Source organism: Giraffa tippelskirchi, chromosome 6, assembly GCF_054371585.1.
Source record: "Giraffa tippelskirchi isolate mGirTip1 chromosome 6, T2T-mGirTip1v1.2.pri, whole genome shotgun sequence".
Classification (NCBI taxonomy): Eukaryota; Metazoa; Chordata; class Mammalia; order Artiodactyla; family Giraffidae; genus Giraffa; species Giraffa tippelskirchi.
Window position 1 is genome coordinate 101,074,305 of NC_137280.1, and position 24,504 is coordinate 101,098,808.

Genomic DNA, 24,504 nt, shown 5'->3' on the forward strand with positions numbered 1-24,504 from the left:
TTATGATATTAAAAAACTCTCCAGAAAGTAGGCATAGAAGGAACATACTTCAACATAATAAAAGCCATATATGATAAACCCACAGCAAACATTATCCTCAATGGCAAAAATTTGAAAGCATTTCCCCTAAAATCAGGAACAAGACAAGGGTGCCCACTCTCACCACTACTATTCAACATAGTTTTGGAAGTCTTAGCCACAGCAATCAGAGAAGTAAAAGAAATAAAAAGGAATTCATATTGGAAAAGAAGAAGTAAAACTCTCACTGTTTGCAGATGACATGATCCTCTACATAGAAGACCCTAAAGACACCACCAGAAAATTACTAAAGCTAATCAATTACTATAGTAAATTTGCAGGATATAAAATTAATACACAGAAATCCCTTGCATTCCTATACACTAACAATGAGAAAACAGAAAGAGAAATTAATGAAACAATCCCATTCACCAATGCAATAAAAAGAATAAAATACTTAGGAATAAATCTACCTAAAAACCAAAAGACATATATATAAAACTATAAACCACTGATGAAAGAAATCAAAGATATCACAAATAGGTGGAGAAATATATCATGTTCATGGATCGGAAGAATCAATATAGTGAAAATGAGTATACTACCCAAAGCAATCGATAGATTCAATGCAATCCCTATCAAGCTATCAATGGCATTTTTCACAGAACTAGAATAAATAATTTCACAATTTGTATGGAAATACAAAAAAACCTAGAATAGCCAAAGCAGTCTTGAGAAAGAAGAATGGAACTGGAGGAATCAACCTGCCTGACTTCAGACTATACTACAAGGCTACAGTCATCAAGACAGTATGGTACTGGCACAAAGACAGAAATATACATCAGTGGAACAAAATAGAAAGCCCAGAGATAAATCCATGCACTTATAGACAGCTTATCTTGGACAAAGGAGGCAAAATTATACAATGGAGAAAAGACAATCTCTGTAACAAGTGGTGCTGGGAAAACTGGTCAACTGCCTGTAAAAGAATGAAACTAGAACACTTTCTAACACCATACACAGAAATAAACTCAAAATGGATTAAAGATCTAAACGTAAGATCAGAAACTATAAAACTCCTAGAGGAAAACATAGGCAAAACACTCTCCGACATAAATCACAGCAGGATCCTCTATGACCTACCTCCCAGAGTGATGGAAATAAAAGCAATAATAAACAAATGGGACCTAATTAAACTTAAAAGCTTTTGCACAATGAAGGAAACTATAAGCAAGGTGAAAAGACAGCCTTCAGAGTGGGAGAAAATAATAGTAAACGAAGCAACTGACAAAGAATTAATCTCAAAAATATACAAGCAGCTCATGCAGCTCAATACCAGAAAAATAAACGGCCCAATCAAAAATGGACCAAAGAACTAAACAGACATTTCTCCAAAGAAGACATACAGATGGCTAACAAACACATGAAAAGATGCTCAGCATCACTTATTATTAGAGAAATGCAAATCAAAACCACAGTGAGGTACCATCTTACACCGTTACCATCTCAGAATGGCTGCTTTCAAAGTCTACAAACAGTAAGTGCTGGAGAGGGTGTGGAGAAAAGGGAACCCTCTTACACTGTTGGCGGGAATGCAAACTAGTACAGCCATGATGGAGAATAGTGTGGAGATTCCTTAAAAAACTGAAAACAGAACTGCCATAAGACCCAGCAATCCCACTGCTGGGCATACACACTGAGGAAACTAGAATTGAAAGAAACTCATGTACCCCAATGTTCATCACAGCCCTGCTTACAATAGCTAGGACATGGAAGCAATCTAGATGTCCATCGGCAGATGAATGGATAAGAAAGTTGTGGTACATACACAATGGACTATTACTCAGCTATTAAAAAGAACACATTCGAATCAGTTCTAATGAGGTGGATGAAACGGAAGCCTATTATACAGAGTGAAGTAAGTCAGAAAGAAAAACACCAATACAGTATATTAACGCATATATATGGAATTTAGAAAGACAGCAACGATAACCCTATATGCGAGACAGCAAAAGAGACACAGATATAAAGAACAGACTTTTGGACTTGTGGGAGAAGGCAAGGGTGGGATGATTTGAGAAAACATCCCTGTAACATGTATATTACCATATGTGAAATAGATGACCAGTCCAAGTTCGATGCATGAAACAGGGCACTCAAAGCCAGTGCACTGAGAAAACCCAGAGGGATGGGATAATCTCTTAAGCCCTTGCAATATCATGATGGATAGTACTATTTTTAGATGGTTGGATGGCATCACCGACTCAATGGACATCGGTTTGGGTGGACTCCAGGAGTTGGTGATGGACAGGGAGGCCTGGCGTGCTGCGGTTCATGGGGTCTCAGAGTCGGACATGACTGAGCGACTGAAGTGAACTGAACTGAAGGGCCTTGGGCAGCCAGATAGAACTACACTGTTGAGAGCACGCCTCTGAACCAGGTCAATAATGTTACGTAGGACAGAGGTTTGTAGTCACACATCTTGGCCTCCTGAAGGATGAGAGATGGAGGCTGACCACAGAGGCAGCCAACTAGATTTAAACAATTGAGCACCCCCACTCCCCAAAAAAACTCTGGACATCAAGACTGGATAAGCTTCCTGACCTGGAAATACATGTAACTATTATATCAACTTTTGATGAGTTTTCTGTATCCTTAAAGTGAATTATCAAAAATTTTTAAAGGTAGTCTTAGGGACCCCCAATTGCAACTGAAGTCAGTTGTGAAGATGGTCCTGTGTGAATTTTTTTCTAACTTTACAGTTGGCTAAATTTCCTAGTCTCTAAAAGATGCTTGAAAGTGAAAGTGTTAGTTGCTCAGTCCTGTCTGACTCTGCAACCCTATGGACTGCAGCCCTCCAGGCTCCTTCCCCCGTGGGATTCTCCAGGCAAGAATACTGGAGTGGGTTGCCATGCCCTTCTCCAGGGGATCTTCCCAACCCAGGGATAGAACTTGGGTCTTCTGCATTGCAGGCAGATTCTTTACTGTCTGAGCCACCAGGGAAGCTCAAAAGATGTTTATTTTAAGACAATAAAAATGTTTATACAAATGTGAAGGAAAGAAGCCTTTTTACCAAATCTCATACCTCACTTTTTGTATCTATGGATTTACCACCATGAAAGATGAGATAATTAGCACTTACATCTTCTTCTTTCTTCCCACCCAATTCCCATTTTTGTTAGTTATAAATATTTCTATGTTGTCAGGATTTACATTTCCATTCCATCTACAAACATAATTCAGAGTTTTAAATCTTCTACATTTAAATGGATTCAATCAAAACTTTTAACAGAAGTTGGTTCCTTCATTTCTTTTTTTTTTTTTAAATAAATTTATTTATTTTAGTTGGGGGCTAATTACTTTACAATATTGTAGTAGTTTTTGCCATACATTGACATGAATCAGCTCTGGGTTTACATGTGTTCCCCTTCCTGGACCCCCCTCCCACCTCCCTCCCCATCCCATCCCTCTGGGTCATCCCATTGCCCCGGCCCTGAGCATTTGTCTCATGCATCGAACATGGAATGGTGTTCTGTTTCACATATGATAATATACATGTTTCAATGCTATTCTCCCAGAACGTCCCACCCTCACCTTCTCCCTCAGAGTCCATAAGACTGTTCTATGCATCTGTGTCTCTTATTCTGTCTCACATATAGGGTTATCGTTACCATCTTTCAAATTCCATATATATGCATTAGTATACTGTATTGGTGTTTTTCTTTCTGGCTTACTTCACTCTGTATTATGGGCTCCAGTTTCATTCATCTCAATAGAACCGATTCAAATGTACTTTTTTTAATGGCTGAGTAATATTCCATTGTGTATATGTACCACAGCTTCCTTATCCATTCGTGTGTTGATGGACATCTAGGTTGCTTCCATGTCCTGGCTATTGTAAACAGTGCTGCGATGAACATTGGGGTACACGTGTCTCTTTCAATTCTAGTTTCCTCCGTGTGTATGCCCAGCAGTGGGATTGCTGGGTCATATGGCAGTTCTATTCCCAGGTTTTAAGGAATCTCCACACCGTTCTCCATAGTGGCTGTACTAGTTTGCATTCCCACCAACAGTGTAAGAGGGTTCCCTTTTCTCCACACCCTCTGCAGCATTTACTGCTTGTAGACTTTTGGATAGCAGCCATTCTGGCTGGTGTGAAATGGTACCTCATTGTGGTTTTGATTTGCATTTCTCTAATAATAAGTGATGCTGAGCATCTTTTCATGTGTTTGTTAGCCATCTGTATGTCTTCTTTGGAGAAGTGTCTGTTTAGTTCTTTGGCCCATTTTTTGATTGGGTCATTTATTTTTCTGGAATTCAGCTGCAGGAGTTGCTTGTATATTTTTGAGATTAATTGTTTGTCTGTTGCTTCATTTGCTATTATTTTCTCCCATTCTGAGGGCTGTCTTTTCACCTTGCTTATAGTTTCCTTTGTTGTGCAAAAGCTTTTAATTTTAATTAGGTCCCATTTGTTTATTTTACCGTGTTCATGGATTGGAAGAATTAATATAGTGAAAATGAGTATACTACCCAAAGCAATCTATAGATTCAACGCAATCCCTATCAAGCTACCAATGGTATTTTTCACAGAACTAGAACAAATCATTTCACAATTTGTATGGAAATATAAGAAACCTCAAATAGCCAAAGCAGTCTTGAGAAAGAAGAATGGAACTGGAGGAATCAACCTGCCTGACTTCAGGCTCTACTACAAAGCCACAGTCATCAAGACAGTATGGTACTGGCACAAAGATAGAAATATAGATCAATGGATCAAAATAGAAAGCCCAGAGATAAACCCACGCACCTATGGACACCTTATCTTCGACAAAGGAGGCAAGAATATACAATAGAGAAAAGACAATCTCTGTAACAAGTGGTGCTGGGAAAACTGGTCAACCACTTGTAAAAGAATGAAACTAGAACACTTCCTAACACCATACACAAAAATAAACTCAAAATGGATTAAAGATCTAAATGTAAGACCAGAAACTATAAAACTCCTAGAGGCAAACATAGGCAAAACACTCTCCGACATAAATCACAGCAGGATCCTCCATGACCCACCTCCCAGAATATTGGTTTCTTCATTTCTAAAGACTGCTTTATCTTCATGTTCACCAGAATTTTTCATTCAGTGTATATAAAGCAGTAGTATATTCCTGTAAGTACATAGGAATTACATTCTCTGATTTTTTAAAAGTTTGAGGACGCCACTTTGTTGCATTTGAACTTCCAGGACAACTTTGTTAAACTAGCATTCTTAGCTGAAAACATTACTTTCCCTTTTGAGGGGAACTGGGTGTGATGTTTTTGTTTTGAACGATGCCTGAGCCATTTCCCATCTTGACCCTCTACTTTGTACATCTTTTGCTTTTTCTGCCTTAGCATCTGCTTCAAAAGTGAAGTTGCTCAGTCGTGTCCAACTCTTTGCAACCCCATGGACTGTAGCCTACCAGGTTCCTCCATCCATGGGATTTTCCAGGCAAGAATACTGGAGTGAGTTGCCATTTCCTTCTCCAGGAGATCTTCCCGACACAGGGATTGAACCCGGGTCTCCCGCATTGGAGGCAGATGCTTTACCGTCTGAGCCACCAGGGAAGTATATAGCATCTGCTTATGGTTCTTCAATTTATATTCAGTAATTTCACCAGAAAATATTTTCTGATAATCATTCTGTACCATATATTCCACCCCTGAAATATGTGCTCTTTTTGCTAAACATTCAAATCTTTATTTTCAGGAAGTTTTCTTATATTAGGTTTCAAGTAGTTTTTTTCACTTTTGAGTTTTTTTTTCTGTAGGAACACAAATTAAGCACATGTCAGATCACTGTCTATGTTTTCATCTTTTTCATTTATTTTATATTATTATTTGCTTATTCTTTATATTGTTTGTGTGACTCCTTAATTCCATCCATCTTGCTCCCTAGTAGTGTTTACAGTCTTATTTATTTTTAAGTCCTTCAATGTGATGTTTAGCTCTGTAACATTTTCATTTTTCCCTTATATTTTTCTCCTTTGGGTTCAGCGTGGCTACCTTTCAACTGCTTTTGTTGATTTATGCCTTTCCTGCACTTTCCTTTGGGCTCTTATTTTTAAACAGAATATTATTATAAGTTTTTGATCCATGGGAAATTATTTTTCTGGCTATTTGGGGGGACTTATTTTGATATTCATCCATATTTTTTTTTAGCAGTTTTTTATTTAGATTCATTTTCTTCCTTCTTTGTTTTATTTCTTTCGATTTCATGTTTTTTCCTTCCCAGTTGTAATTACTGGGCATAGAAAAGGAGAAGGCAGTCTACAACTTTTACGCGGATGTCTCTCAACTGAGCTGTCACCAAATTTTTTATATTATTTGCTTTGGAGGCATTTATGGGACACACCTCCCTTCATGCATTTAAACAAATAGGAAACACAGCACACAAGAAGAAGATTTGGGTCACAGGAACTTTGTGCTGCTGCCTCATCTTTTTCTTTTGGTTATAACATCCTACCTCTGTTTAGAGGCTGACTCCTTTCTGAGAGAGTAACTGTAAGCCTCCAATAGGTTTAAACTTTTGAGAGACACACTTATCAAATTTCCTCACATAATTATGAAACAATTATCGGTCTAATTTTTGTCTGATTGCCTGCTATGTAACGAAACAACATGAAAATGAAATGATAAAAGACTAGAATTCATATGACATTAGGTACTTTTTTTTCTTCCATTTCCAAACTGAAAAAAAAAAATCAGAAGTTTTTCCAAATAAACTGGAGACAGTCATAACTTTCTGTATTATGGACATTATAACAGTCTGACAGAGAATTTAATATATTAGAAAATTACAATGAAGTCAAGTTTCATTGTATTCCTACTACATAACTACTTAGGAATGACTCAGCTTCACCAAAAATGTTTAATATTAATAGCAAACTTTTAATGGAACCAGTGCAATCCACTGAGAAAACTAACCATAAAGAATGCAGTACTTGATAATATCAGCACTTATTATTCCACCAATTATTTTTGTTCACAATTCACATGAATTTCTAAAATGTCAACAAGACCTTCATAATCCCTAAGAACATATATATAAAAACAGTTTGTACCTTCTTTAAGTTTCAAATATCAGAGCAATTAACACCAGGTTTGACTCTATTTCTTTATTTTTAAAAATTATACTTTTATCTCTTTTGATACTCACTAAATGCTTCTTTTCTACTTCTTTAAATTATGCTGTTTACCATTTCCTTCCTTTTATTTTCTTTGAGTTTGTTTTAGCAGTTTTTAAAAATTAAATTATAGAAATGGATATTTAGCTCACTAATTTTCAGTTAGTCTTCTCTGAGTACACAAGTCTTGCAATGTAACATTTTCATTATCATTCCTCTTAAAGTATTTTCTATTTTTATTTTTCTATTATAATTTTTTCTTCGAATCATAGATATTTAGAGACGCTTCATTTTCAAATATTTAGGAAAAGATCTAGCTGTTATTTTAAATATTTCTATCTTAGTTAAGCTGTTATCAGAGAACATAATCCATATATATTCAATCCCATGAAATTTGCTGGAATTCACTAAGTGGTCCTGTAATCTTTGTGAATGTTTTGTAAATGGTTAAAAATAATGGATATTCAGCAGTTTTTAAATGCAGTGTCCTATATATGTTCATCAGTGCAAGTAGTTTCTTTATTGTTTTATACATTATATCTTCAAAAAAAAAATTTTTCATGTTCTATCAAAGAGATAAAATATTCTACTGTGATTCTGAATTTGCTTATTTCCCCTTGAAGATTTGCTTATTTCAAATTTTCACTTTTATTCTTTAAAAATATTATTCTTGAATATAAATTCTATTTGATAATTATTTTCTCCAAGCAAGTTGAAGGTATCTGTCCGTTATATTTTGTCTTCCATGGTTGCTATTGAGAAATCAGCTGTATTTTACTCCTAAGAAGGTAATTTCTTGGCTACTTTTAAAATGTTAGTAATATCTTGGCATAGTTTTTAAGGAAACTATATATTAGAAACCTACATATAATTTTTGAGTAATATAAAAATGAATGACAGTAGAAATTGTGGATGGAAAACACAGAAAATGAAAAGAATCAAATTAATATATATCAGGACCTATGCTTGCTGTTTATACATTTTATCATTAAATTTGAAAGCTGAACAAAAGAACTAACTATCATTATCCCCATATTACAGAGGGAAAAGATGGGAGATAGGCAAGATTTTCATAATCTATGGCACCACAGTCTACCTAGAGGCCACTATGTTATTTATAGGAGTTCTTAATTTTTTTAAAAAAAGTGATAATATTTACTATAAGTTATAGTATAAAGTCTAGAAGAGAGATTAGCAGATCTTAATATATCTCTTTTTTAAAGAAAATATTGTACTTACTTTGTGGAAGAAATTCGCTCTCCCGACTGATCCAATTTTCCCAGTGTGATTCATGAAGCTAATGTTTCCTTCAGTAGCTCCATAAAACTCACACATCTTAATATTTCCAAATCTGCTTAAGAATTCTCTCCATACATCACTGCGTGCTCCATTTCCAATTGCCAAACGCACCCGATGATCCTTTTCTCCTTCCCTCTGTTAGAAGAAAATATTGTCCTCTCAATTTATTAATTCCAATTCCCAATTCTTTCTTTCATTGCTATTACTTAAATGGCAACCATCCAGAAGTAAGTTGTATACGGAAAGGAGTAAAAAAATTCATGTAAGTCCGTGGCATAACTGTGTCCAGTAGCTAATGAGCTAACACTGGTCCAGAGTAATAAAGCTTTTATTTTCCTATATCTGGGAAAATCTCCTCCTAAATTTGAGATGCTGAAGTCTTATTTTCCCTGATAAATATTTTCTTCCTTACCAGAATGGAGGTTCCTCAAAAATTTAAAGACAGAACTACCATGTGATCCAATATAATGCACCCCATGAAGATGGGAAAAAAAATGGAAACAGTGACAGACTTTATTTTCTTGGGTTTCAAAATCACTGCGGACAGTGACTGCAGCCATGAAATTAAAAGATGCTTGCTCCTTGGAAGAAAAGCTGTGACAAACCTGGATAGCGTTTTAAAAAGCAGAGACAAACCCACTTTGCTGACAAAGGTCTATATATTCAAAGCTATGGTTTTTCCAGTAGTCATGTACAGATGTGAGAGGTGGAACATAAAGAAGGCTGAGCATCGAAGAATTGATGCTTTTGAACTGTGGTGCTGAAGAAGACTCTTGAGAGTCCCTTGGACAGGAAGGAGATCAAACCAGTCAGTCCTAAAGGAAATCAACTCTGAACATTCATTGGAAAGACTGATTCTGAATCTGAAGCTCCAATACTTTGGCCACCTGATAAGAAGAGCCAACTCATTGGAAAAGACACTGATGCTGGGAAAGATTGAAGGCAAGAGGACAAGGGGGAGACAGAGGATGAGATGGTTGGATGGCATCACTGACTCAACGGACACAATTCGAGGAGAGAGTGAAGGACAAGAAAGCCTGGCATGCTGCAGTCCACAGGGCTGCAAAGAGTCAGACATGAATGAGCTACTGAACAGCAATAACAAATATTCACTGTGGCATTATTTACAAAAGCCAAGACATGGAAGACCCTAATGCCCATCAACAGATGGATGAAGAAAATGTGATATAGATACACGTGAATATTATTCCATCAAAGAGAAGAATGAAATCTTACCAACATAGATGGACTTTCAGGGCATTATGCTAAGTGAAATCAGTCAGACAAAGAAAGATAAATACTGCATGACCTCACATATATGTGGCATCTGACAAAAAAACAAACAAACAGCAGCAAAAACAAAAACCCAAAACCCTAAACAGAAAACATATTGGTGGTTGCCAGGGGCAGGGTAAGGAGTGGGCAAAAATGGGTTTAGGGGGTCAAAATGTACAAATCTCTAGTCATAAAATAAGCAAGTCCTGGGGATGCACAACACAGCATGGTGACTATAATTAACAATACTGAATTGCATATTTGAAAGTTGCTAAGAGAGTAGAAAGTGAAGTCGCTCAGTCGTGTCCGACTCGTTGCGATCCCATGGACTGCAGCCTACCAGGTTCCTCCGTCCATGGGATTTTCCAAGCAAGCATTCTGGAGTGGGATCTCCTTCTCCAGGAGATCTTCCTGACCCAGGGATTGAACCCGGATATCCTGCATTGTAGGCAGACACTTTACCATGTGAGCCACCAGAGTTGACTGTCTTAAACAACCAGGGATTTAGGACAAGGACCCACCATGCAGTAGAAAATCCAAACATAACTTCTAGCTGGTCCTTAGTATCATCAGTTCCACATTCCTAGATTCAACAACAGCAGATCATGTAATACTGTGATATTTACTACTGAAAAAAATCTGTGAATAAGTGGACCTTTGCAGTTCAAATCCATGCTATTCAAGGGTCACTGTAAATCTTAAAAGTTCTTATCACAAGGAAAAGAAAATTTGAAACTATGAATGGTTTTGAATATTAATTAGACTTACATTGGTGATCAATTTGCAATACATACAATAGACTGAATCATTATATTGCATACCTAAAACTAATCAGTTCAGTTCAGTCACTCAGTCGTGTCTGACTCTTTGCAACCCCATGAAATGCAGCACGCCAGGCCTCTCTGTCCATCACCAAATGCCGGAGTCTACCCAAACCCATGTCCATCGAGTCAGTGATGTCATCCAACCATCTCATCCTCTGTCGTCTCCTTCTCCTCCTGCCCCCAATCCTACCCAGCATCAGGGTCTTTTCCAGTGAGTCAACTCTTCGCATGAGGTGGCCAAAGTATTGGAGTTTCAGCTTCAACATCAGTCCTTCCAATGAACACCCAGGATTGATCTCCTCTAGGATGGATTGACTGGATCTCCTTGCAGTCCAAGGGACTCTCAAGAGTCTTCTCCAACACCACAGTTCAAAAGCATCAAATCTGCGCTGCTCAGCTTTCTTCACCGTCCAACTCTCACATCCATACATGACCACTGGAAAAACCATAGCGTTGACTAGACGGACCTTTGTTGGCAAAGTAATGTCTCTGCTTTTTAATATGCTATCTAGGTTGGTCATAACCTGCCTTCCAAGGAGTAAGCGTCTTTTAATTTCATGGTTGCAGTCACCATCTGCAGTGATTTTGGACCCCAGAAAAATAAAGTCAGCCACTGTTTCCACTGTTCCCCATTTATTTGCCATGAAGTGATGGGACCAGATGCCATTATCTTAGTTTTCTGAATGTTGAGCTTTAAGCCAACTTTTTCACCCTCCTCTTTCACTTTCATCAAGAGGCTCTTTAGTTCTTCTTCACTTTCTGCCATAAGGGTGGTGTCATCTGCATATCTGAGGTTATTGATATTTCTCCCGGCAATCTTGATTCCAGCTTGTGTTTCTTCCAGCCCAGTGTTTCTCATGATGTACTGTACATATAAGTTAAGTAAGCATGGTGACAATATACAGCCTTGACGTACTCCTTTCCCTATTTGGCACCAGTCTGTTGTTCCATGTCCAGTTCTAACTGTTGCTTCCTGACCTGCATACAGGTTTCTCAAGAGGCAGGTCAGGTGGTCTGTTATTCTCTTCTCTTTCAGAATTTTCCACAGTATACCTCAATTAAGAAGTTACAGTAAGGATATAATATCAGCTTAGTCATGGTAAAACCATGATTCCCTCTGATGTACCATCATCCTTACAAAAGTAATATAAAATAACAAGAAATAATAATAAGTCAGCAATAATAATAAGATAGAGAACACTGTCCCTGACACAATTAAAAATGGCCTGATGAACATTCTTTATCTCAGTTCCTTCTCAGTCTTAAAGGAGATTTTAATCTATTAACTTTAAAGAACACAGAGAATGGGAAAGGTAATTTCTCAACCTGAGAAGTGAAGAGATAAGGGGCATGTGACTAAGCAGAGTGGATAATTTTGAACTCTAAGCCTGCATTTGGGAACACAATACACACTCCAGAGTGTGTCAACAAAGCATCAAAACAAAAAAACAAAAGAACATGAGGAAGGCAGAAATCTTGGTTGCAAACTTGTTTAGGAAGCAGCTGCACTCCTAGACACCCTAATACAGACAATGTATATGGGAGTCTGCCCTCTGCACATTGGTCAAATACTTGAGACTTCCTCTCTGGAGAAGCCCAACCGGACACCATTTCAGGTGTAGGAATCTATTGAAAACAGTAGATTCAATGCAAGCCTGAATATTAAGTGGTGAGATCTAAGAGCCAAACTAATCTGCAGAGGTAGAAATCAGAATATTGTTTACATTTAGTAGGACAATGACTGATTTTTGGTGATACCTAGGGGAATATCTTCAAGAAGAAAGTGAATAAAAATGATAAAAAATACTTGAAGTGTAATTAAATCATGTTCAGAAATTTCAGCTATAATGGAAAGTTTTGAGATGAATTAGTAACAGGCATTTAGAAAACAAAATTTTAAAAGTCAATTAGTATCAGGAATAAAAAGCTTAAAATTATTATTATATTTTAATTACATTGTGTGTTAGCTATGAATAAACTACATATGACCTTTTAAAATGAAAACAACTAATCATCAATATATTTTTAAACAAAATATTTTAAAACATTAATATAATTAGATTGGTGCCACATAGGGAGAAGAAAAATCTGTGTGCATGAGTGACTATGTGAGTAGGAAGGGCAGCAGATGACAGCTAAAACTGAAAAATCCAGAAATAGTAACACACATGTTTTATTAAGAAATATAGAAGTAGGGGCTTCCCTGGTGGCTCAGTGGTAAAGAATCCTCCTGCCAATGCAGGGAACATGGGCTAGATCCCTGATTCAGAAAGATCCCACATGCCACAGAGCAACTGAGCCCCTGTGCTACAGTTATTGAGCCTGTGCTCTAGCGCCTGGGAGCCGCAACTACTGAGCCCATGTGCTGCAACTGCTGAAGTCTGGGTGCCCTAGAGCCCATGTTCCACAAGAGAAGCCGCTGCAATGAGAACCCATGTACCACAACTAGAGTGTAGCCCCTGCTCGCCACAACTAGAGAAAAGCCTGTGCAGCAATGGAGACCCAGCACAGCCAAAAATAAATACATTAATAAAATTATTTTTTTAAAAAAGAAATATGGAAGTAAATAATAATCAAAACATCTTAAAATAATTAAATATATTTACCTCTAGAGATCATGTATTGACAGCATTGGGTACCGTTTCTCTTGAGAGTACTATCTGATTTTTTTTAAAATTGTAAAAGTACTAGTTTAGTAAAATAAAAATCTAATTAAAAAAATAAAATAAGAGCCAAGGGTTGTGGATACATCAGAATCTGACTTGCTGACTTCCTTAGGCCTTTAAACTCTTAAGGCAAACTCTTAAGGTAAATATTCCACTGATAGAGAAACAAAACAAAATGAATAAATAAAAACGTCACTCAATCACAGTAGCTTCTTCCAAGACAGAGGATTCTTCTCTACCACTAAATACAACTAGGAGCAATTCTGTCCTGATTCCTCCTCCCATGGGCATGTCCAATACTGCCCACCTGGCATGGAACCAGCTCAGGGATTTTTCACTGCCATCTTCGTATATAAAATAGTAGTCCTGCAAATCTTAGGATTTATTCTGCTTTAACAGAGAACGATCTTTCGTACGGCATGACTCCTGGATGATTTTCAGGTAAGAGACGAGTTTTAGCAAGTATCATTAATTATAAAATGAACTGGCACACTCTGGAAAACCAGTAAGAAGGTTGTTTGCAAACTCAATTACATAGATTTTAACCTGTGTGGTCTATAGCTATATAAGCTTACTATTAATAAATAAGAACATTCATTCAGAGTCATTCAATGATATAGAAAATAAAATCACTAAAACTAGGAAAAGGCTTTTGTCTAGAAATATTAAATTCATGTATTTAACTCTTCAGATATGTATTTATTTAAAGTGTTTAAATATTTATTCTATTTTTTTTTCCTTTAAAAGAAAACCCAGAAGATCATGCTTTGAGGGGTATGAAGAAAGGTCAACAGATTCATTATTTAGTGTTGTGGGAAAAAAGAGAATGAATATTTCTTCTGTTGTTGGTATGCATATACTCCTAAGAGTAAAATATAAATGGCATAATTAATATAAGGTATATAAATTACAGTTATTTTACAGTTTATTGAGATACAATCTAAAGTTTCGATGACATTATTCAGATTTTTGTTTATCTGATTAAAATCATGAGCAGGGAAATATATAAATGAAAATAATATGATTCTTTTATTTATAATAATGATATAAAAATATATGAAGCTCTGGAGCAAGACCAAACTATATAATTATATTTAGCATACACCCACACAAAATCACATATATACACATACATGGAGAGGTGAGGGGAGAAGGGAAACAGAAGCTTTTAAAAGACTAGTTTACACAGGAGTGGAAACTTTACTTGAAAGATATATAATACCCAGGGAGATGTTATTATAAATGCCATCAAGATGTTATCAAGGGTAACCTGGGGCTAAATCCAGCCTACTTCCTCTTTTAGTCAATAAAGTTTTATTAGGACAGAATCATACCCATTTATTTGAATTGTCTACCCTGCTTTTGCAATACAGATGCAGAACTAAGTAGTTGTGCCAGATAGCATAATCCACAAATCCTAAAATAATTACTAATCCGGTGCTTTACGGAAAAAGCTTATTGACCTCTGCCCTAAATTATACACAAAGTGAGAAAAGCAACAACTTAATATTAACACATAGCAAACACCACCTGGTAAACTGGACAACACACTGGTGCTACAAATTAGTTCATTAAGTTTTTCATCCAGATTCATTTTATGTTTTCTTCCTAAAAGAAGGGCTTTATCTTATTGGAAATAAAGGGGAGTTGGTTTTATTTGTAAAGCAGGTGAAGAGTTTCTTATGTATACAAGCACATTGGTTGGTGGGCAAAAAGATGAGCCTTAAAAAAAAATCCTACCCACCTAGTGATGTTGGGAAGCTCTCTTGGTGACCCTGCAAGATGACTGGAAGCCAAGGGAAGGTATCAAGCAGAGCCTGAGGTAATAACAACAGTAAGCTGGCACCACTGGCATGATAGACTGAGAGTTTTGCAAGAGATAGCAGCTGAAATGGTCCAAATAAAAGATGGTAAGAGGAGGAACCCATTATAGGGTCAGAGAAACGGTAAAGGAGGCTCAGCAGAAAGACAAATGTGCGGAAAAAAAAATTATCAAGATTGGTAAAGGGAGACTTCAAGCATACCCTGGTATATATGAAAATTGAGATTCTTGAGAGTCTCTTGTACTGCAAGGAGATCAAATCAGTCAATCCTAAAAGAAATCAGCCCTGAATATTCACTGGAAGGACTGATGCTGAAGCAGAAGCTCCAATACTTTGGCCACCTGATGCTAAGAACTGACTTGTTGGAAAAGACCCTGATGCTGGGAAAGATTGAAGGCAAGAGGAGAAGGGGATGACAGAGGATGAGATGGTTGGATGGCATCATCAACTCGATGGACATGAGTTTGAGCAAGCTCTGGGAGTTGGTGATGGACAGGGAAGCCTGGCGTGCTGCAGTCCATAAGGGTCGCAAAGGGTCGGACACAACTGAGCGACTGAACTGAACTGATATGGAAATTGAGAGCAGGGTCTGAGGTTGTGAATTACACTTAATCTCACATGTGTCCTTTTTGAAGATGATTTGTGAAATCAGTGGTAAATCATCTAAAATTCAACCAAATCGTCCTAATGCATGTGTGCCAAGTCACTTCAGTTGTGTCTGACTCTTTTTTGCAACCCCATGACTGTAGCCCGCCAGGCTCCTCTGTCCATGGGATTCTCCAGGCAAGAATACAGGAATGGGTTACCATGCCCTCCTCCAAGGGATCTTCCCGACCCAGGGACTGAACTCTTGTCTTTCACGTCTCCTGCATTGGCAGGCAGGTTCTTTACCACTAGCGTCACCTGGGAAGTCTCAATCTTCCTAATGCCCATCTATAATTTAAAGAAGTTCCTCTCTGTCTGAAAGTCTCTTAAAGACTTCTTTTAGGAAAAATTCCGATTGCTTTCATTTCTTCCTGAGTTATGAGGTTACTACCTAAATGTCACTGGATATCTAGGCTGTGTTGGGAACAGTATGAGGAGAGCTTGCATAAATATAAGCACAATTAAATGAACAAATGAACACATAGCACCTACATAGGCACATACACAAAAGAAAGACATAGAATGGCAGAGTCAAAGAGACAGATGGAAAGAGGAAAGGCAGAGAGTCAAAGAGAGAGAGAGAATATGAAAAAAAAAGAAACGGAGTGAAATAGAGCAACACAGAAACATAGACACAGTGACATATGCAGAGGCAGATAGAGACCCATCTGCATGTGAGAGAAACACAGAGACACTCAGTGAGTTGAAGATACACACACACGCGCGCGTGCATGCAGGGATATAAAATGAGACACAGTCACATAGCACAGAGATCCAGAACACAAACAGAGTGAGAGATAGTGACAAAGACGCATGCACACAGAGGGATGTTTTCTCTCTCACACATACACATGCATACACACACAAAGCCAAAAAAAAAAAAGATATAAACTAGACACGGATATACTGGAGACAGAGAGAAGCACACACACAGAGATGCACAGCTGCACACACAGGCATCAGTGTGGAGGCACACAGAACGAGACACATGCAAATAAAGAGACTTAACGATCAGAAACCAAGACAGAGAGAGTCCAAGAAAGAGGGCAAAGCAGAAATCTGGACAGTGTGGGATGGGAACGAAAGACAAGCCTGCAGTCATGTCAGAAGAAGCAAGGGAGTATGTCTGTACCCCGTGACCAGGTTATTATGTTATCTCCTTTTAATCACCATGACAACTCTATGAAATAAGAAGCATTATCCCCATTTTGCACGTTGGGATAATGAAGTTCAGGTTCAAAGTCAAACATCAAATAAACAGAGATAGAATGTGAACTCATCAAAGCCTGAGTGCTCTGTGGGCAGAGAGGGAAGGAAGGAAGGAGGAATGGACAGCAGGAAAGAAAGAAGGGGAGCAGGGAGAAAACCAGCTCAAAACCCCTCAACAGCTCCTGCTCTATTTTCCCAAGCCTTTCCCCTTGATTTTAGTAATAGAAAACAATTGAAACCTGGGTGTCTGGGCTTCCCTGGTGGCTTAGTGGTAAAGAACCTGCCTGCCAATGCAGGAGACACGAGTTTGATCCCTGATCTGCGAAGATCCCACATGACGTGGAGAAAATATGCCTGTGTGCCACAACTATGGAGACTGTGCTCTAGAGCCTGGGAGCCCAAACTGCTGAAGCCTGCAACAGCCTGTGCTCTGCAACAAGAGAAGCCACTGCAATGAGAAGCCCTCATACCACAGCTAGAGACGAGACCTCACTCTCCACAACTAGAGAAAAGCCCTTGCAGCAACAAGACCAAGCACAGCCAAAAATAAATAAATACATAAAACTATTTAGTAGCAATAAAAAAAGGAAAATTCTAATTTAACAGTAAGGGCTCATGGGTTTTACACACTGGTGCACACACAGAGTAAACCACTTCATTATATACATAACAGACACATTTTATTGTCAACCCTTTAAAATCCCATTTGAAATTTGAGAGAACTTGCTCAATGGATCAGAGCTTTCAATGCCGACATTCCAGGGTCACAGTTTCCAGTAGACAGTTTCTCTCTGGCTTGCAGTGCCACGCATCACAATGATGTGCCCATAGCAGTGGAGGAGTCAAAGTAATTTGTACCAAGGCTCTTGTTTCTTCAAAATATCATCTGGGAGCTGTTTTCCAGGAGTGTCTGTTGAGCTTCTGTATTTGAGGGAGTGGCTGAACTGCAGTTACCTCCTACCCAGTCACAGATTTAGTCCTGTGCTGGAATAAGCGGGTCTCTAACAATGCCTCTTAGAAACAAAGCCTCCTTCTTCCAAACCATGTGTTCAGTCCTACTCAGTGAATCTACAACACACCCAGGCTGAATAGTCTCTTTGTATCCCTGTGAAAAGTGAAACTCTGGAGGCTCTGTTTTCATATAGGTAATTTTGTGTATCAACCCTGATTTCTCAGGAAACAAAGACTGTTGATAGATGGAGAGACCCCCACCCCCCCAAAAAAAACCCAACTCACAGCGAAAACAAAGGGGCAGATCTTTCTGCCTTTTAGCCCTGGACAAGCAGTGACTTAAGGCACAAAACAAAAGTATGGTGTAATTCGTAAAGGATCATCAAAAACATACAACATGTGTTAGGGATTACGATTCTTCCATCTTGATTCTATTTAACAGAAGACCTTTTTTCTCTAAAACCCACTGTAATCACAAATGTACAAGTATCACACCCCACGCATCCCTGTAATAAGAATGACTATAACATTCCAACAGTTTGCTTCTTTCATGCACACTCTACTACTACACACTGGAAAAATACAGACAGCAAGCCCTGTGGGTGTCACAGAACAGGGACAAAGAAACTTAAATTCAAACAGGGTATGAGAGAATTCTGTTATCAAGAAAACAGGCACAAAAGAGCAGATTTTACATTAAGCAGGAAAGGAATGGTGGAGGGGAGAGGCCAGAGGACTCTTTCAAGAAAGGACCTAAGAGGATTTGAAAGCAGAGTCCCCTATTGCTAAGACAGTATAGGCTCAGCTGCCCCTAAAAGTCATGGTCAAGCTGCCTTTCCAGTTTGGGTATGAGCACGTCATGATTTCAGAGATAACAGTCATCAGTTCAACAAACCAATCTAAGTCATAAATAACAGTAAGAAAAGACCTCTGTGACTGCAAGTGTTACCACAAAAAGCTGAAACACATTATTGTTCTGTCCCTAAGTCCTACTCTTTGCGACTCCATGGACTGCAGCATGCCAGGCTTCCCTGTCCTTCACTATCTCCTGGAGTTTGCTTAAACTCATGTCCATGGAGTTGGTGATGCCATCCAATTATCTCATCCTCTGTCACCCCCTTCTCCTTCTGCCCCTTGATCTTTCCCAGCATCAGAGTCTTTTCCAATAAATTAGCTCTTTGCATCAAGGGAGCTTCAGCTTTAGCATCAGTCCTTCCAGTCACACCATGACACCTCATGGGCTTATTCCCACTCATTTTCTAGAAAATAATAAGTAATCAAGATTACCATTTGTAGACCACTCCACACAGGTGCTTTCTATCCTGGCAGCACTGGGAGAACTGAAAATGGGAGGAAAGCAATGCTTCAGACCAGCGGCACTGCAAAGTGGCCTTGTAGAGAAAGACCAGCTCCAGGAGTTGACAAGTCTCACCTATAACCCAAATGACTGGGTTCACTCACCTAAAAGGGAGGATGATCTTCCCTGGAGATCCAGAAAAAGTTCACCTGAGCCACAACTGCCATGAGTCCCTAGCGAATGTTCTGAAAAATGCAGGATAATTTCTGCTGAGCGCTGAGTGCAGCAATGGCCTCAGGCTCTTTAGGCAATAATGCCGACTTTGATTTTTCTGAACTCTCCCTGGACTCTGTCCTCCCCAGGAACCCTGACTTTCTCATTGCAATTGAGCTTCCCTTTCAGGCCTGGGCTAGCCAAAGACTGTGCTGATCATGGACACTTGTGTGTCCCAGCAACTGGTCTTCTCATATTTGTTACTTTATTTTTAAAAATAATACAACAAATTTTTATTGAGCACTAAGATGTCAGGCACCATTTTGAGTACTGAGGATATAACTATAGGTAAAAATGATAAACCTCCTGTTTTCCTGGAACTTATATAATAGGGTGGGGAGACAACCACCATTAAATGATAACAAATAAAAATTATCTATGAAATATATAATGGGGTGATAAGCTTTATGAGGAAAATAAGGCAGTGAAAGAGAACTAGGAGACTGTAGTGAAGAGCCTGACTCCATTCTCTATGTTTGACTGTGGAGAGCTTTCAAACCACCCCCATCCCCCTTCCTCTTCTGCCCTATATCTGGGCAAACTATTGAGAATGGCCAGGGCTCCTTCCTTTGGCAGCAACAGGAAGTTCAAAGCACATGAGCAACCCTACGTGCACAAGGTCCCTCACCCTAGTGCCAGCCTCTTAGCACAATAAAAGCTGAACTGGTCTCTTTTCTCTGCTGTCTCAGGCCAGTTTTTGACCCGCATGGGCCCCTGTCCTCCTCTCCCCAGAAAGTCACATTATGTGAGTAATAAATCCATTCACATTCTCTTAGCGCATGTGTGACATCATCAGTCTCAACACTAGAACCCGATTTTGGGTGTGGGGTCCATGTGAGTTGGGGAGGTGACTGTACCAGACATAAATATGGGTTGTGGCCAGAGAAGCCCTCTCTGAGCAGGAGGAGGCGGGGATCTGAGTAGCCAGGGAGTGAGACATGCAAATATCTAGGGGAACATTCAATGGGAGGAACTGAGAGTCCTGGTGCATTGAAGAAAAAGCTAGGAGGCCATTGAGGCTGGGGTAGATGAAACAAGCAGAGTGTATGTCGGGGTGGGAGTGGGGGGATCCTAACAGGGCGAGCAGATCCCACAGAGCTGTATGGCCCCATGCTAAGGGGATCTGGATTTTCCTCCAGGTAAACTATTAGAGGGATTTGAATAGTGAAGTAACATAATCTGATTTACATTTTAACAGAATCATTCCAACTGCTACGTAAGAATTGAAGTTAGAAGGGCAAAATGGAGCTCAGAAGAGGCCATTTCTGGGATTTGGGCAGAGAAGTTGTGCCAATGCAGATGAGAGCAGCAGGGCAGTAAGACAAGGTTTGAGTCTGGATATATTTAAACGTTGAAACTGCAGGATGTGCTCATGGAGGTGTGAGAAAAAGAGAAGCTGCAAGGAAGATTAATGACAGGGCTGCAGATACACATTTGAGAGTTAAGTTGTAGATGATATTTGCAACTGGGAACATGTCCAGAGAGAGAGAAGGGAAAGGCTTGACTGAGAGTTCTGGACATGCTAACATTTAGAGGTCAGGAAGACTGAGGAAGATCCCAGCAATAGAGCCAATTTAAAACTATAAACTGGCATTCCTGAACTTGGTTTATATGAGTCTAATATAGAGATAGGGGCTGATAGATGCATTGCGAACCTGTCAGGCTGGAGACTAGAACAACTTTGGCACATTTGTCACAATAACGAAAACATCTCATGAGGCCTCTTTGGAGAAGGCTGTCTCCTCTTCCAGGAGACCCATCATTATGGCCCATCTGTCTCCATTTGTACTTCAATACCTCTCTCATTAATTCTTATGTCAGCTTTGGATGTAATTGTTGTTATATTCATCCTGTAGATGAAAAAACTTGTGTGGAGGCTGCTCAGAGAAGCCGAACAATTCGTCCATGATCACAGAGCTTATAAGATAGGGAAGACAGGCTTGAATGGGAAGCTCCCCAATTCCAAGGTGCAAAGAAATTAAATGATTTGCCTGATGCCACATGATGAATTAATGGAAAAGATGGACTTAGAACTCTCTTTTTTATTTAAATTCATTGTCTTTCTTTCATTGGGAACAAAATCATCTGCTGGAAAATTCAGGCTGCTAATAATTTGCTAAAGAATCTTGTATTTTCTGGTAAGCCTTACTAGAAAGGCGGAGATCCACCATTTCTGACCTTGACTTCATATGTCCATAGCATGGACATTAGAAACAGACTATTAAAGGAAGAGGCAATGTGGAAAATAGCAAATAAATAGTAAAATAAATAATCTTGAATACAAATTTTAAAATGTTAAATCAATATGGAAGATAGGAAAACCTGACTAATACACCATGTTTATAGTAACAGCAGGATATAACGCAAGAGGAAACAGGTATAATATTTTCAGGGTTTCTGATTTTGTATTTTTATTTCTAATGTTTTTGTGTGACAAGTGCAATATAAACCTGTTAACATTTTAACATTAGTAAAGCTTTATTTTAAAATAATCATGATCTAAATTGATTTTTGCAATCAATGTTGCATAGCTTTTATTAGTCAAAGGCCAAATATTTTTTAACACTACAAAATTACTCTAATTTTACAATGACATTCATGGAAAACATTACCACATTCTGCTTAAAAAGAATATCCTTCCATTTGTGTTTGGCTTATCACTTCACATTTTTTCACATATATCTCATAACTGGATGATTAGAATCAATGGCCAAATTAGGAGAGGTAGGTACTGTTATCTATTTTATATTGGGTTAGCCAAAAAGTTCATTCAGGTTTTTCCATCAGATATTACAGAAAAACATGAATTAACTTTTGACTACACTAAAGCCTTTGACTGTGTGGATCACAACAAACTGTGGGAAAGTCTTAAAGAGATGGGGATACCAGACGACCTTACTTGCCTCCTGCAAAACCTGTATGCAGGTCAAGAAGCAACACTTAGAAACCGGACATGGAACAACAGACTAACTGCAAATTGGGAAAGCAGTAAGTCAAGGCTGTATATTGCCATCCTGCTTATTTAACTTATATGCAGAGTACATCATGTAATGGCGGGTTGGATGAAGCACAAGCTGGAATCAAGATTGCGGGAGAAATATCAATAATCTCAGATATGCAGATGACACCACCCTTATGGCAGAAAGTGAAGAAGGACTAAAGAGCCTCTTGATGAAAGTGAAAGAGGAGAGTGAAAAAACTGGCTTAAAACCCAACATTCAAAAAACGAAAATCATGGCATCTGGTCCCATCACTTCATGGTAAATAGGTGCGGAAACAATGGAAAGAGTGACAGACTTTACTTTCTTGGGTTCCAAAATCACTGCACATGGTGACTGAAGCCATGAAATTAAAAGACACTTGCCTGTTGGAAAAAGAGCTATGACAAACCTAGACAGCATATTAAAATGCAGAGATATTACTTTGTCAACAAAGGTCTGTTGGCAAAAGTCAAAGCTGTGGTTTTTTTCAAGTAGTCATGTATGGATGTGGACCATAAAGAAGGCTGAGCAGTGAAAAATTGATGCGTTTGAATTGTGGTGCTGGAGAAGTCTCTTAGGAGTCCCTTGGACAGCAAGGAGATCAACATAGTCAATCCCAAAGGATATCAACCCTGAATATTCATTGGAAGGACTGATGCTGAAGCTGAAGCTCCAATACTTTGGCCACCTGGTGAGAAGAGCTGACTCACTGGAAAAAACCCTGATGCTGGGAAAGATTGAAGGCAGGAAGAGAAGGGGACAAAAGAGGATGAGATGGTTGGATGGCATCACTGACTCAATGGACATGAGTCTGAGAAAACTCAGGGAGATTGTGAAGGACAGGGAAGCCTGGTGTGCTGCAGTCCATGGGGTCGCAAAGAGTCAGACATTACTGAGCGACTGAACAACAACAACAAATATAAAGACAGGACCTGTGGCTCCAAGAGAAGAGACCAGTAGAGAGTCACACAATAAGAGCTTGAACTGAGCCTGTGTCTTTTGATTCCACAGCCAACACACTACCTGATGGCTTTCCATATAAAGCAAATTTGTGGGGAAATCTAGTAAAAAAGGATATATGTATTCTAGCAGAAATGATAGCAGGAAAGGTATAAGCAGATAGACAGAAAAAGATATGTATACTTTATATGTACCACTACCCATGAACTATGAATCATTAAATATTAAAAATGCATTTATAAAAAGCCCTTAATATATATACAGTTCTAAAACTTTCCAAAAGATTAATTCCCTTCTAATTCTACCAACACTTAGGTTGCTAATAACTATTTTTTAAATATTAGTCCCTCATATTTCTATATTTGTAGTTTCTCAACAGAAAAGAAAGTTTGGGTTCCTTGCCAACTTTTCTAAAGCTTTCATATTTAGTATGAGAATAGTAAACACATCTCTGGTTTATTAAAGAAAAACTGGGTTTTAAAAGAGAGCTGATTTTCTCAACCGTGTAAAAATATGTTTCAACTATCTGAGGAAAAGAAAAAATTTAAAAAGTAGTAAATATTTTTAAACAACTAGGTCTTGGAGATAAAATCAATTATTCTGAGTGCTGTCAAGAAGACAATGGCAATGAAACTAAATCAGAACATCTTGATAACAACTAAAATTCACATTAATTTTAAAGTGTCATTCTTTGGAAGTTACTACATGGGATAGGAAAAGTCTCCAAAGCTTAATGCTTTTAGAAACTACATCTTTCACAAGATGTGAAATGGGGAAAACCTAATGGTAAAACACTTGAAGTCATACAGAGACTAAGAAAATGAAAACACGATAAAAGAACAAATGCTTTAAAAATATTCATTTTTCAATTGGAAAAGAATAAATGGTAATACCCTGAATCAGGGACAAGGTAATGCCAATGAAAGCCTGTAACTGTTTTCAGACCCATTAAAAACATAACTGGTAAAACAAATATACAAGTTCAAGAGATTTAGGTTAAGTCAGCATCATTTAGTCACTGAGTGGTAAAGAATCTGCCCTCTAATGCATGAGAGGGAGGTTCGAACCCTGGGTTGGGAATATCCCCTGGAGAAGAAAATGGCAACCCACCTATATATTCTTG

The 24,504-nt window shown here is 38.4% G+C and overlaps 1 protein-coding gene across 1 annotated transcript in view; it reads right to left on the reverse strand.

Annotated features, from left to right (window-relative positions):
* SLC27A6 (solute carrier family 27 member 6) overlaps window positions 1-24,504 on the reverse strand; it is an 81,184-nt gene that overhangs the window by 25,077 nt on the left and 31,603 nt on the right. The window contains exon 5 of the mRNA XM_081501843.1: window positions 8,418-8,612. Within this exon, the coding sequence (XP_081357969.1) occupies window positions 8,418-8,612 (195 nt within the window). The remainder of the gene's footprint in view (window positions 1-8,417; window positions 8,613-24,504) is intronic.